The 15,968-nt window shown below is 45.3% G+C and overlaps 1 protein-coding gene across 1 annotated transcript; it reads right to left on the bottom strand.

The window, feature by feature from the left end:
• Positions 1-1,557: 1,557 nt before the first annotated feature.
• Positions 1,558-15,624, bottom strand: PRSS55 (serine protease 55; the record flags this gene model as incomplete). The annotated part of the gene is made up of 5 exons (XM_081075962.1): positions 1,558-1,860; positions 10,926-11,068; positions 12,545-12,795; positions 14,175-14,367; positions 15,570-15,624. The coding sequence occupies 5 exons, from the start codon at positions 15,622-15,624 to the stop codon at positions 1,558-1,560; spliced, it is 945 nt and encodes a 314-aa protein (XP_080932088.1).
• Positions 15,625-15,968: the final 344 nt, after the last annotated feature.

Here is a 15,968-nt window from a genome sequence, read left to right as displayed (position 1 = left end):
ATTGAGGAACCACACCCACCTGCCCTTTGGTGGTTGAGTGCCACCACTTGGTCCTGACACCCCCCCAGGATCCAGTTACCCCACTACATTTAGGTTTCCCAGTTCAGTGACTGCAATTCCCACTGTGAGGTCCGACCTACAGAGAAGAGCGATCACAGCACCCTGCAAAGACGCCAGGGCTCACCTCACAAATCTACTTCTCACCGTAAGGTGAAAGGCATGTGCTCTGCACCTTCCCAGTGTGGGTGAGTAGGTCTCAAATGACAAATCCACTCTAACATTCCAATCTTCCTAAGCCATTAATCCCTTCCTCTACATTAAAGCCAGGCAGGTCTGGCATTTCAAACACACAACTGTGGGTCTCCTTTTGGCCCATGTTTAGTTGGCCCAGCCAACCAACCAACCAAACTGTTAGAGCTCTTCCTAACTCTAGGAACAGTAGTTACAGATGCAACATTGAATGCAATGCTAGATGCAAAAATCCCTGCTTCGTGAGCCCATATCAGCGTGCTCCAACTGTATGTCCCTTCCAGGATTATCCCAGCCGTAATACCCATTCCCACACATGTTACCTCGATTTCTATCTGTATAAATTAGAAAACTCAAGTAGCACTTTTGGCGTGTAGTGCCTCTCCTCCTGGGTTACACTTTGTACCTCACCTTTAGGGGCCTGCAGGCACTTGAGTCTAGTTATGTGTCTAGAAGCTGAGAAGGTCATGGGGGTGGGTCTTGAGGGTCAGCCTTGTCTTGCTTGGCAGCTGCCTTAGGGGAAGCCATTACTCTTTCCCAGGCAATGCAGGGTGGAAGACTCCTCAGAATTTAGAGGCTCACCGTCCCCAGCTCCATCGGGGTCTTCTCACACACGACCATCCCAGCTTTTAGGATCTCATTCCTTTGCCATCCATGCCTTCACTTTAACAGCAGACACCCTGTGAAACTGGGAGTGCAAGCCTGTAATTCAGCCAGTCACAGGATGAGATTGAGTTTGAGTTTTAGCCATCTCAGCCCTGTGGCTACAGGAGGTAAGGGTCTCCTTCAGGGCAGATGTAAATGCTTTCAGGGCCTTAGGTATCACAAGAGTCAGACCTCAGACTTTTGCTGGAATTCCCAGGAACAAGGCTCTCTCTTTCTACTGGGGCTGTTAAGCTGATAGGATCCAAACTGGAGGTATTGGTGGTCATTAAGGCCACCCCTTGGAAGCTGTTTTTGAGATAGGCCCTGTCAAAATCTGTTGAGCTCCTAGATTCAGCCATGACTGAAGCCAACATACCACTCCTGGTTTTTGCTGTTATGTACATCGACAAACCTTTTTGGCTTTGGATGGTTTGAGTTCAGTAACTCGCCTGTAATGGAAAGAGTCCTGACTAACGCAGGGTCCCAGAGGCCAGTCCCCAAACAAGGGCTCCAGCCTGTCTGACTTTTTGGTCCTACTTTCTGTCATCAGCCTCTGTTTCTAGCGCTTAGCTCTAATCTGTAGTCAGCCTCTGCTGGTGGCACGTTCTCACAACCCTCCTTGGTTGAGGAATAGCATTTGTTTTATTATCGGTAGAAAATGGCCTAGAACAGCATGTAGGACAGAAGGCAGAGCAGGAGCCGGAATTTGGGGCTGCTTGGCTCCAGGGATTCTGAGGCCTGGGATCCTATTAGTTTCTTTTGGAGAGGAGTTCTCATTTTCTCGGCGTTATAGGGCCTTCCCTCTAATTCAGTCACCTTCTTGATCCAGAGGCTGTAATTTTCTAACAAGGTGTATATTCCTGGAGTGTTCTTCTTTCCACAGCTCCTTCCCCAGCTGATGATGCCCACCTGGTACCACTTCTTGTCAGACTCTGAGGCGCAGACGAGAGGCCCTCCGCTGTCACCCTGGGGCAGAGAACATAGTTCAGTAGCAAGTCCCATTCTAAACTGTCCATTTGTGGCAGGGCACAGCTCATTAACGGGAGAGGACGCATGGACCTCCCCTACTCCAGGCTGCCAAAGGAAATCGGTCATTGCTCACCAATGCCCGCCCCTATCGCAGGTCTGTGGGAGGAGTGTGCTGCTGTCAGGCTGCTTCTGGGAATTGTGGGGTGTACAGGATGGGCAGTGGATGGGACAGGACTGAAGAGAGAGGAGGAGGAAGAAGGGCTTGGTGAAAAAATACTCCATCTGCAACACAGTGAGATGGGACCTGGAAGATGGAATAAAGATTGCAGAGGCTACGAGAAGAGTGGGGACTAGTTTTATGGGTCTCATCAAATCAGAAGCTCTGTAAAGGGCTGTAAAGGGAAGGAGTGAAAACAGATACGAGAAGTGCTGTTGGGGTTATGGATATGAATGGGGTCTCTTTTGATGGTCTTCCAGAGGCATGAGGGAGAATCATATTCCTTTTTAATTCTTTGGTGTGGGTGTTTGCAGGAGGTAAATGAGCTAAACTTTTCTGAATGTGTGGTCCCTCCAGGGTGGCATCACATGGTTCTGACTCACATGGTTATTTATACAGAAAATATGATCCAAGTCCATACCGTGTCCCACACATATACATGGCTTCCCTTCATCCACTTTAATACAGGGAAATTGAGGCTTAAGGAGTAGGAAGGGTTTGCTTGGCGTTACATAGTAGCTCGGCCAGAGTTGGAACCAGGACTTCTGATGCCAAAGCACACGTTCTCTCCACCTTGCTACTCACGTCTCACGGAAGGAGCTGCATGACTATAATCCTTCAAACAGTCTTCTTTAGTGGAGAGATGGCCTCCCTTTCCACGATCATAAACAGGTGACTAGAATGAAGGAGTCTTATAATGGACTCTAACAGGGGGAGGAGGAGGGTTACGGGGCACTGTGTTAACCCCTTGACTTATTTTTGTCATGAGCCTCACCACCTCTCATCTCCGTTGACGTAAGTATTTTGATTCTCATTTTATAATTAGAAAATTGAAGGTCAGAAGTGGTTTGATCACTCCCACTTAACAAATGTTCATAGAGGAAAAACTAATTGTCAGGTATTTGGGATACATGACCTTATGGTCTAGTGGAGGAGATAAAAATGAAAACGAATCGGACCCACTGTGTTTGGCGGGGCGGGAGAAGAATGAAGAAGACACGGAGGTGGTGCAACGAGAGGCGAATTGATTCTATTGAGGGAAAGTTCTGTCCGAATAGACTTCAGAGCATTTCATTTGGAGGGTGAATAGGAAGTTGACAGAAAGAGAGTGTGTGGGACCTATTGGAGAGGAGTGGGACAGAAGTTAGAGGGACTAAGTAAGCGGAGGTGAAAATGATGAGGGTCTGAACCAGGGCATGAGAAGGTCAGAGAGGCGGGGATGGATTGAAACCCACGTGATCTGGTGACTGGTGACACTGGACGTGGATGTGTGAAGACTAGTTCCAAGTCACAGGGTATGGTTAACAAAGATAAAAAGCAGGGGAAGAGGGCTGGCCTGGTGGCTCAGGCTGTTGGAGCTCCGTGCTCCTAACTCCGAAGGCTGCCGGTTCGATTCCCACATGGGCCAGTGGGCTCTCAACCACAAGGTTGCCAGTTCAACTCCTTGAGTCCCACAAGGGATGGTGGGCTGTGCCCCCTGCAACTAAGATTGAACACAGCACCTTGAGCTGAGCTGCCTCAGGAATGGCTCAGTTGATTGGAGCGCAGGCTCTCAACCACAAGGTTGCCAGTTAGATTCTTCGAGTCCCACAAGGGATGGTGGGCAGTGCCCCCCTGCAACTAGCAACAGACCTGGAGCTGAATTACGCCCTCCACAACTAAGACTAAAAGGACAACAACTTGAAGCTGAAAGGCACCCTCCACAACTAAGATTGAAAGGACAACAACTTGACTTGAAAAAAAGTCCTGGAAGTACACACTGTTTCCCTATAAAGTCCTGTTCCCCTTCCCCAATAAAATCTTAAAAAAAAAAAAAAGCAGGGGAAGATAATGAATAAATTGTGTCAAGTGGAGTTTGGGTGGACTGTGCAAAGCATCACCAAGCAAAGGATTAAACAGTGCAGAATTAACAGAGAAATCGGAACTCAAGGACACCCAGTAAGTATCTATGGGCCAAAACCAAAATGACCCTTTCCAGTACAAAACGTTGCCTCTAACACTTAGCTGCATTTTTTTTTTTTTTTTGTGGGTTTGTGCTTTTCTTTGTGCTAGGTCTGTTTCAAAGTCATGGGGCAAGAACACCATCAACAGGATTTCTACTCAAATAGCTTGTTCCAATTTCTACGCAACTAGCTTGTTTCATAAATGCTGTTTTTATAATTTTCTTCAATATGATGAAGGCATGAATGTTATAATAAAAATTTTTGTTAATACATTTCCTTGATTGTTATTTACTTACATAACAAGGAGAGAACTGTCCTTGGGCAAATAACTTTTATAAGTTATTAAAATGTCATTAAAATGGAGATAATACCAACTACTTCCCAAGATTGTTGACAATGAAATTTAAAAAAAAAAAATCTATCACTCAGCACAGAGTAAATGCTATGTAGTAAATGATCCAGAAACGTATTAGTATTATTATTTGACACTTATGTATTATAAGCATTACTTGTATATTTAGGAAACAGAGTCTCTTCAGGGACTGCTGGGACCCAGAGGGACATCTATAAATAGATAAATGTCCTTCCATGCATAAAGCCTTTACAGTTGTTTCCTCTTCCTCTCGGAAAGAAAGGGTTGCCTAAAAGAAGGGTCTGGCTTCAGCCAGCCAGCACCTGTAACAGATGATAGGCCACCTGAGGGGGACTTTCTTTCAAGGACTAAGGCTGGCAGCTGGGGACCTGTCTGGTTAGAGCCGCCCAGCATCACAGCTGTGAGATAATTACACCATATGCTCCCTCTTGTCCTTTTTGGGATAGAAGCACATGCCCTGGTTTCCAATCTGGGCCCACCACTACCTGGCCGAAGAAGGGGAAATCACTGAAATTCCCATGCGTCTAAGCAGGGAGAGTGAGACCCGCCCAGTCAATGTTACAGGGCAGTGGCGAGAACAACATTACTGAAGGTGTGGGAAAGAGCTATGAAGTTAGCATACCGCTTTGGATCCATTCAGATGGTGAAGGAAATGATTGGTGATTAAAATACCCATGCTTTCTCATCTGTGAAACAGAGTTTTGGTTAAATATTTTCTATATTCCTTGTCAGCTGTAAAAGTCTAAGATTCTATGAAATGAAATAAGATGTTTGTGCAAGTGCCATGAGTGAGATGTTCAAAGTAACACCCTGGAAAGTAGCCCAGGGCAGTGCAACTACTGTATGATGTTATAATGGTGGACATGTGTCGTTGTACATATGTCCAAACCCATAGGGTACACACCACCAAGAGTGACCCTAATGTAACTATGGGCTCTGGGGGGTAATGATGTGTCAGTGTGAGTTCATCACTTGTAACACATGTGCCACTCCCATTCGGGGTGTTGGTAGTGGAGGAGGTTATGCATGTGTGGGGACAGAGGCCATGTGGGAAATAGTTCTACTTTCCTCTCAGTTTTTCTGTAAACCTAAAACTGCCTTAAAAAAATACAGTCTTATATACCACACAAACAAATGAAGAAACAAAAACTCATAGACACAGACAATAGTTTATGGTTACCAGAGGGTAAGGGGGGAGGGATGATAGATGAGAGTAAAAAGGATCAAATATATGGTGACGAAAAGAGGACTGACTCTGGGTAGGGAACATACAATGTGATATATCGATGTGTTACAGAATTGTACACCTGAAATCTATGTAACTTTTCTAACCATTGTCACCCCAATAAACTTGAAAGAAAGAAAGAAAAAGAAAGAAAGAAAGGTAGAAAGAAAAAGAAGGAACGGAAGGAAGGAAGAAAGGAAGGAAGGAAGGAAGGAAGGAAGGAAGGAAGGAAGGAAGGAAGGAAGGAAGGAAGGAAAGAAAGAGGCTTAAAAAAAGTAGTTTGGGTCTAAATCCAGGTCAGCTTGGTAGCCCCATAAGCAGACTGTCCGACAGCCCAGCAATCAGCCAGCTCATAACCTCCTCTCCACCTGCAGACTCCCTGCCTCCTTCAGGACCCCTCTCAGGTGTCCCCTCCACGAGGGCTCATTTGCTGGCAGATAGGTGCTGGCTTCCTTGGAAAGTTCACCTATTTGATTAACATTTGCTGAGCCTTTTTCCCATGCCAAGCACTGCACTAGGCACTGGGAATTCACACATGAATAAGACAACATTTCTGTTGGAGCTGAGGAGACAGTTGAGAAAGCAGCGTGGTTCACTGCGGCGGCCCGTGCTCCAGAGGAAGCTAGTCATTCAGAGAAGTATCGTGTCACTTCTTGGGATATGGTTGATTTTGTATTTTGCTTGACTATGCCACTTAAAAAATTATTATTATTTTTTAAATCAAATGCTTTTTCCCCCCATGGTGTAATCTTAGGACATTACAAAGAAGAAAAGTGTTGGGAAAAGTAAATCCAAAATCCAATTGGTTTTCATTTTAGCATTTACTTTTAATGAGTATTTTAAGCATCGCATAATTTTACTGCCATTATTTTGAACATATTTAAATGTTTTTTTGTTATAAAATGATGATTTCCCTTAATTATGTGACTCCATGCTTTTTTAAAGTTAGCTAAATTTAAAGATGTGATTATACTTATAAGGGCCATTATTTTTAAACCTTAAAGGACCCTGGTTTATCTGTTTTTAGGTGATGATAATATTGTGTAATTTTTGAAAAATTTCCTTGCCTGGATCACTGTCAGCTTATTGTTGACAACAGACAGCTTTCTAAACAGACAGCGAAGCTTTCCACTTCACAACATTTTTAAAAAGGGCATACAACAATAACAGCATATTTATTTATAGCATTCAAGGAATAGATGATTAATTTTAGAAGCTTTCATTAAAGTATATTTTGATAGGGGAGGGATTGAAGCAAAATTCCTAGATTCCAGATGGTAGATCCAGCCACTGAAGCAAAGAAAGGGTACAGACAATGTCAGCAAAGATGACACTTGATTACTTTAAATTTTGCCACAGTTGTGGTGCGCGGCGGCCTGTGGGGTCTCTGGTCCCGCTCCCCACATAAGAACGCAGGACATGGTGAGGCCAAAAAGGAACACCCACGGAGCCATAGGTAGGGGAATCATATCACTATAGTCTAGCTGGCGGCTGGGTTGGAGACACAGGAAGCAGGAGCCACACTGTTCACAACCCTCACTGTACTGCTTGCAGGCTCAGCCACCATCTTCTTGCTAGCCCCCATTTTCTGCTGGCAAAGCCATGGCAGTTATATTAGTGGCCAATGGCTCGCTGGTTACAGCTGACAGCCATCTATGACCTGAGCCAGCACCCCTCCACGTGAGGCCGAGAGCCTGGAAACTGCTCTCTAGGGGTCTGTCCCCACAGTTGTCTTTGGCCATTTGGATATGGGATGGTGTTGAATCAAAGAAACTGAAAAAAGAGGCGGGAGTACGGGCGAGGCCTGATTCTAACATTTTTGGGTGAGCAATAGGAGTGGCAGGTTGGGATAACAGTGAGTTCTGCTCACCTCTCCAGAGTCATCGTGTGTTCTCTTTGGCTTCTGAAGTATTGGGAGTCCCCTGAACACGTGATGCTGTTTCAAGCCTCTGTGATTTTTCCCAGGTTCTCCTCTGGAAAGCTCACTTTTACCAATCACATTGTCTCCCCTTGTCTATTGATACTGAAGTGCTTTGTCTCCTGTTCCATTGTGAACTGGTTGTTCCCTACGTCTGTGGCACGGCTATGATCTGAGATCTTCCTTTAACTGCTTCCTAAAATTTGGAAAGCTTTGTCTTCTCTGTTTTTTATTTTTGATATAATTGTAGATTAAATGCGGTGGTAAGAAATGATACAGAGAGATTCCATGTACCCCTTTCATGTTTCCTCCAACAATAGCATCTTGTAAAACTATAGTACAATAGTGCAACTAGGATATCCATGGAGATACAGTCAGGATACAAAACATTCCCGTCTCCACAGGGATCCCTCCTGCTGCCCTTTTTATGTTACATCCCCTTCCCGCCCACCCCAAACCCTCCTTGACCCCCATGGCAACCACTAACCATTTCTAAATTTTTTTTTTTAATTTCAAGAATGTTATGTAAGTAGAATCATACAGTGTGGGGCCTTTGAGAATTGGCTTGTTTCACACAGCATTGAGTCTGGAGATCCATCCACATTGTTGCATTACCAGTAGTTGTTTCTTGTCATAGCTGAGTGGTTTGCATGTACCACACTTGATTGAACCATCCACGTCTTGAAGGACATTTGTTTCCAGTTTGCGGCTATTATAAATAAAGCTGCCACACACACACTGCTGTGCAGGCTTTTGTGTGAACACCAGCCTTCATTTCTTTGGAATAAATGTCTCCAAGTGGCATTTGCTGGGTTGTATGGCAAGAACACGTTCATTTTTTCAGGAAACTGGCAAACTGTTTTACAGAGTGAAGTCCCACCAGCAATATATGAGAGATCCAGTTTCTTTGTATTCTTGTCAGCCTTTGGTTTTGTCACTACTTTTTTTTATTATTTTAGTCATTCTGAGAGGTGTGCAGTGACCTCATTGGGGTTCATTTGTTTAATGGTGGATGACGTCGAACATCTTTCCATGTTCTTATTTGCCATCTGTATATCGTCTTTAGAAAAATGTCTGTTCATGTCTTTTGCCCATTTTCTAATTTGATAGTTTGTTTTTCTGCTGTTCAATTTGAGAGTTCTCTATACTCATATATTCAAACTATGATTCTTTTGTTGGATATTATCTCCCATTCTGTAGCTTGTCTTTTCATCCTCTTAATCGGGTCTTTTATAGAGCAAAAGTTTTTAATTTTGATGAGGTCTGGTTTATCAATTTTTCCTTTTCTGAGTTGTGTTTTTGGTGTCAATCTATGTCCAAAAGATTTTCTACATTTTTTTCTAAAAGTTTTCATAATTTTATAGTTAAGTGTAAGATTTATTTTGAATGGTCTTAATTGAACTTAATCTAGGAGTTAATAATTCTCAATTTTTTTTAAAAAAAGATTCTTTATTCAGATTGGTAGCTTTATTTTTCCTTATCCTCTGCTTATCAATAAATCGAATCCATATATGTTAGTGCAACTATTCTAGTTATGACAGGTCCTGTCTTGAGAATTGTCCTAAGTATTAGGTTACCAGAGTCTGGTTCTTATTTAAATCTTCTGTTTTACAGACGTCTTATAAAACTGGAGTGGAGGAAAGAGGATACGAACGCTTTGCCATTGGATTTGGGTGGAAGTCCAGATTTCCCACTCAGGCCAGCGATGACACCAAGGGGTGGGGCAGGAGTGCTCAGGTACCTCTGGGTGGGGTGAAAGGCCTGCTCCTCAGGGGGTCTACACTGCCATTGAGCAGGAGCAGAGGATGGCTCATGACAACTAGATGGAGGTCAAAGTCCTGGCTCTCCACTTAGCCTCCTCTGACACCACCATGGCAGGCAGCATAACGGGGCAAGTTGAAGTTGTTCAGTTGACCTTGGTTGATGGGGTAGGAGGACTGTGGGATCTTTCCTGGTGTTTGGCTGGAATAAAATATTTATTGTCAAAAAGTTTCTGCCTTGCTAGGTTGCCCCTTTCCTGGTCCAAAGAGAGAGAAAGCTTTCTTGTTTGGTTTGGTTTGGTTTGGTTTTTCTCTGTGCCAATTGGCATTTCTGAGTTGCAGGGTTCTCTAGAATCCAGTCTGGGATATATCAGAAGCCAAAAGAAAACCCAAGGAACCCACTGCTCTCTCATTCCTTAAATATTAGGATATTCTGTCAGTCTCTCTTCTTCTCTCCACCTTCAGAACCTTTATTTTTGTTTTATAATATACGGTCCACTGCTTTTAACTGTACTTAATGGAAGGGATGGGGAGAAATATACCTACTCCATCTTATCCATAACAGAAATCCTAATTTAATTGTCTGTTTTTCTATATTTTAAGTGGTCCAGATTGTGAAGAAAACACAAGTTTCCTGTCTCTCGTTTTGGTCTTCACAGTATTCATCATATGGGGGACTTCTTTTAAACCTGGTGCCATTGCTGCTGGAGTCCACTCTTCCTTCCTCAGAGCCCCTTCTCCTTTCTCTGCTCCATCCATGCCCCTAACCCCTATCCCAGCAACTCTCTCCCAAGGCCTGATCTCATCATCTACCAGGGAAAAATACAATTTCCTAACATTAAACAGTGATAGATAATTCTGTGGATAAATACTCTCCCCTTCCACGAGATAGCCTTCCATCACTACTGAATATTTAACGCCTGCGTTTATAGTTTTACACCAATGACCAGATCCACTGTCTAGCTGATAAGTATGACTCAGTGGGCTCATCAGAGGGTCCCTTCCAAGATGAAGAGAGCATGTTTGAGCTTTAAAGATAAAAAGTCCATCACCATCCTCCGAGTCAGAGGAAGCTAATTTCTGAGTAGTGCTTGTCTATATTTTCTAGCATCAATCAAAAAGTGTTCATTTGATTTTAGTGTTCATTTTATTAAAGAGAAGCTAAGATGCCACACTTTGGCTTAATGAAACACACATGCATCACCCAATATATTATAGTTGTTTACCCACCTATCTGCCCAGGAGCTCCCTTAGATGAGAAACTATGTCTCATTCATGGTTAAATCCCCAGGTCTTACTATGCTCAAAAAAGATTGCTAAATGAATGAATTAAAATGTTTCCCTGTATGGATTTCAAATCCTCCTTGGATTTTTGTTTTTTAAGACGTCTTAGTAATGGAAAACGTCTAGTGTACCTGGAGAAGACCTTCAATATGTATGCAAGGTTGCTGCATACTGACTCGAGTACTCCCCACTCCGTGTCCTTGTTCCCATAACCAAACCCTGATCCCCACACATTTTCCGGACTCGTGTTGTTCATTCCCAGTGGAGAGAGGATACCTTTGTATCAGCAGCCCTGAGGGGATAGGGACCTAGAGGGTGAGGGTGGGGCTATCCCTTGGTTACCTGGCACGCATCATAGCTCTCATTCTCATATCCAGCACACAGCATATTTTGAGTAAGTTTTGGAAACAGCGTGGAACATTTCTCCCAATCCGTGATGATCATTGGCACTTTCATCAGATCAGTTTTCATCGAGTTTCTATCATCTGGCCCCAGAGAAAGCACATTAGAAAAGTCACTGGACAGCAGTCCCGGTGCTGATAATGCAACTGACCGTGGACACTTGAGCATCCTTGCTTCCCACCAGCCCCCCTCCTCCTTCTTTCACATCCTCACAGCCCCTCACACTCTAGTTCACTCCAGTAATCCCACACAGTTTACACACTCCACCATCCCAGGTTTCCCCAAACGATTCTCCACCTCCATGAATCATTCCTCTCATTCAAAATCATATTCCTGCTTCCAAGAAGACTCCCAGCTTGACTCTAGCCAGACCTATGGACTTGACTTCTTGGAACTGGCTATTGGTCATTCCTCAGCCTAATCCCGCCTCTGCATCATATCTGCCCATTACCACTTTTAATTAGGAGAGAATGGCGGTTCTCGAACACAAGGCTGCTGGGAGTGGGGTTGCACTCCCAGTGAAAAAGCTGCCAGGTCCTCCAGGTAAGGATAGGTTGGCTGCAAGTTTTTCCAGGGGATTTGCCATGGCCCTTTCCAGACAGCTTCCAGGAATTTGTCTGAATTTCTCTCCATCTCATTAACTCTGACCACACAAAGATTTCAAAATTCTTCTCCTTACCGAGCATTTGAAATCTGGTAGACCTCCTACTCCACTTCTAACTTTTGAGTAGTGCCTGGAGCCCAGAATCAATGTTACACCACATGCTGTCCAGCTACGAAACTCCTGAAATACCTCCCATTTTCCAGACCCCAGCTCATTGCAAAGCATCCCTATGGACCTGGAGTCTCTTTCAGGCCTGAGACAGTGCTGTGCTATGCCCATCCCCTCCCCTACCCATTGGCTCTTGGTTTTGTTGAGTTTTCTTTGGGGACAGTCCAAGGTTTTATTAAGTTTTTTTTGGGGGGAGGGGGTTCTTTCATAATCCCCTTCTGCCCTCCTACAGTTCCTTTTATTTTGGCCAAGTAACAATGTAACAACAGGTAACAAGTAACAGCAGATTAATTTCTGAGGGTGGCTGGGCAACATTCCAGGGCCATCAAACATCTAAGCCAGGGCAGGCATCCCGAATGCCTGTAGGAACTTGGTGGGAAGCGTGTGTGAATCAATGTGTGATTCAACGTGTGAATCAAGGGAGATGTGAAAGAATGGAGAGTAGAGGGGCCCCTGACAAACTGGAGAGTTTAAATTCAATTAAACAAACAAGACTTTTCTGTACTGGCTGCAGTCTTGGGGACTGGCTCAGACCTGGCATCTCAGCTTGGGGCCTTGGAGAATTGCCTCTTTGGTCCTTGGAAGAGGCTGAGATTGGGCCTTTGTGAGCCTCTGCTGTGCAGAGATTTGCTCCAATGCAAGTCCTTTTCTCGTCCCTCCTTCCTCTCCCCTTTCCTCTCTCCTCCCTTCTTCTTTAGATTGAGTGGACACCTGGGATCCATCCTCAGACACCTGGGATGTGGCTCCTCCCCCAGCAGGTCTCAGGAGATGCTGAGCAGTCACGTACCAGTTTTGGTCTGCCCCCATCCTGCCACCCAGCATTCACGCCACGTGGAGGGGCTGGACTTTCTAGGCATGCAGATGGGTTCTTTCAGGCCGCTGAACGCGATGCGTGAGTTCAACAGCAGTAAGGCGATGTCATTGTCCATGTCAGGCTTTTTAAAGTCCTTGTGAATAATGATGCTGGAGACTCCCTTTATTTCCAGGGATGGGCTCTGTAAGTTGCTGGTTCCCAGCACAATACTCAGGTCTGTTGGACTGGCAGCACAGAACCAGACAGGGGAAGGTGGGAAGGGAAGGAATGTCACAAAGCACCCAGTGTTTAAAAAAACCTACATCCCATATAGTTCTAGAGGCCTTTAGGACTTGTCCTACTGAGGCTATTGCTCGGGAGATGTGAGAATTTGAGAAGGGTCAAGAAGGAGGGTGAAACAGCCGGTGTGGCAGGCCACAGCTAACATCGCTGCCCCAGTACAGTCCCAGAGATGTGAACGAGATACTTACTCCTGCCTCCTGGTACAATGGCTGCTCCAAAGAGCCCACAAATAAAATAAAAGAATATAATAAAATAAATAAAATAAAAATAAAAACAACACACAACTCCCGGCACAAATCAAACTAGCCCTCAGCTAAGTATGGTATTATTGCATTGATGTGTCTACCAGCAACTTCGAGACCCTGGGACAGAATTTAATCTAGACTTGCCACTGATTAAGCAGAAAAAATCCTCAGTAATAATTCAGGAACTCCCTCCAGACGGAATAGCTGGGAACTTTCCAATAGTCAAGCTTTAAGTATCCCATGGGATCAGGTACGACTAGGTTCCTTGGCTATGGCATGATGAAACTTCCCCCAGGTATTTGATTAGCCCTTTAACTTTATTTAGTCTGTGAATCTTCAAATGTCCTTGAGGGGGTGTACCAATTGTAGAAGAAAGCACAAGCACTGGACCCCGGATTGAAATCCTGTTTCTGTCTACGTGGTGTGTACCTTGGGTCACTCACCCATCCTTATTGGACCTCAGTTGCCTTCTCTATAAAATAAGGCTGTTCATTCTGCCTGCCTTCGGCGGTTGTTGTAAGATTGAATGAGTTAAAAGGGGCTTATACATTCTATGTGTCTCAGCGTTGTGGCAGGATTAAATAAGTTAACGCAGGTGATTTTTTAGAAGGTCACTAGAACAGGATTAGCCACGAGTAAATGCTAGATTTTCCACCAGTCGGCTGCAGCACAGAGAAAACTGTACAAGAAGCAGGGAAGTAGGATGGCCCAGAAATCCAGATTTCCAGAATTAGGAAAATGTCTTCTTCAAAGGACTTCACTGACCTAGGAAAGGTAAACGGACCAAGAGCTTTGGCCCCACCAGGCCACAGGCGTTCTTAGGACCCCAGTGTGTGAGCGCAGGAAAGCCACAGTTCTTGGCCCTGGGTGACAACGAGGAGGGCAGAGCAGAGTACCAGCGTCAGGTCCACTGCCTCCTCGTCCCCAGGGCTGGAGGGGATGGGTGGTCACCACAGGGTCTGACTCAGCCCTGAGCAGCCCTAGGATTCCCCTTAGCAATCAGGGCTGGCTGAGTGTGCGGGTGTCTCAGGGGCGAGCCCTGTCAGAAGCGGCGGGGATGGACTCTTGATACTCACTCCAGCTCCTCACTGAATAAGCAGTGAGCCGCAGTGACAATCCACCACTCGCTGATGATCGTGCCGCCACAGAGATGCTCATTTCTTGCCTGAATACTCACCAGCCATGGGAACTCACCCACCTCCGCCTCCGTCCCCTGTATGATTCTGGAATACTGAGGTCCTCCCTCAAAAGTGGGTCTTATACCACATTCTGGCAGGATGGAAGGGGAAAGATGCAGCACTTAGTCAATATCCACGGGAGGCTTCCAAGTAGCTACCATTATACCCATTTTAGACATAGAGAAACTAAGATTGGCCCAGGGAAGTAGCCCAGGAACACGAGTAAGCTAACAGATACTTAATTTTTGTTACCCAGGGTTTGAGACATGGGTCTGAACTATTGGGTCCATACCCCCTCCAGCATTGTGATCTTGGGCAAGTCACTTCACTGAGCTTATTCCTGTTCTCATCCAAGAGAAATGGGAGGAAAATACTTGTCCAGTACCAACTATGGAATGGTAGGCAGAATAACACCCCCCAAAAGATGTCCATGCCCTAATGGACCATGCCCTGGGACTTGTGGATGTTGCCTTACCAGGCAAAAGGGATTTTGCAGATAGAATTAAAGTTGCAAGTCAGCTGACTTTAAAATGGGGAGCTTATCCTGGATAATCAGAGTGGGCCCAATGAAGTCACAAGAGTCCTTAACAGTGGTAGAGGGAGGCAGAAGAAGCGAGATGAGACTACGGAAGAAAGGCACAGAGAGATGCAATTGTTGGCTTTGAAGAGGAAAGAAGGGGCCACAAGCTGAGGAATGTGGATGGCCTCTGGAAGCTAGAAAAGGCAAGGCAAAGATTCTCCCGAGAGCCTCCGCTAGGAATGCAGTCCTGCTGACACCTTGATCTTAGGCCAGAGAGATGATGTTGGATTTCTATCCTGTAAAACTATGAGAAATGTGTGTTGTTTAAACCACTAAGTTTGCGGTCATTTATTACAGCAGCCATAAGAAACTAATATACGTGGGAAACCAGAGGGGTGGCCCAGAAAGGGCCTGAACCTACTGGAAGACATGAACTGTTCCAAGTTAGAATATTCTGTTCCAGGTGGAGCAGCTCCATTTCCTGGGAGGCTGAGAACAAAGGCTGCAGCTGCCTGTGCAGAGAAGCAACATCTGCCTTCTGGACAGAGTCCACGTCCAGCTCTTTGCCCCCAGGAGAGGAAATACTCCATTAATATTTGTTGAGCCAGACTCTTAGTGTCCAATTGGTTAATGAATGAGCTCACTAACCAACTGTCTCCCTTCGCCCCTAATGATCACTGCTGACTGGGTGAAGGGGATGTGAGCAGGGTCATTGTCATGGCCGGCCCCGCATGGGAGAGCTGCTCTGGCCACTGAGAGAGGAGTCCACATACCGAGATGTGTGCCCTTGGCTTGGGACATGAGCAGCAAAACTGATAACAGGAGCATGGCCCTTGGCTCTGCTGTTGGCCTAGGAAGTGATGGAGGCAAAGGCTGAGGGAATGACCCTAAGAAAGCCCCTGGCTGGCGACGTCACAATGGACTGTGGGTTTGAGAACTCAGAGAGGTCATGCAGTTCTCTCTTTTGACCATTTGTTTCTAAGATGGTTCCACAGAGATACCTCATCCTTGAAGCTGTCTTGTCTGTGCTTCCCTTCCTGCTGACCTGGGCGTGGCCTCTCTTTTATCAAGTCCTTGAGGGGCCCCTTGCTTTTGGCCCAACATGAGCAGCCGATTTGAAGACTCAAACACCTCCTTTTCTATGGAGCCTGCAGCTGGTCCTCGGTGCCCAG

Source organism: Rhinolophus hipposideros (assembly GCF_964194185.1).
Source record: "Rhinolophus hipposideros genome assembly, chromosome: 16".
Classification (NCBI taxonomy): domain Eukaryota; kingdom Metazoa; phylum Chordata; class Mammalia; order Chiroptera; family Rhinolophidae; genus Rhinolophus; species Rhinolophus hipposideros.
This window is presented reverse-complemented; position numbering and strand designations above follow the sequence as displayed.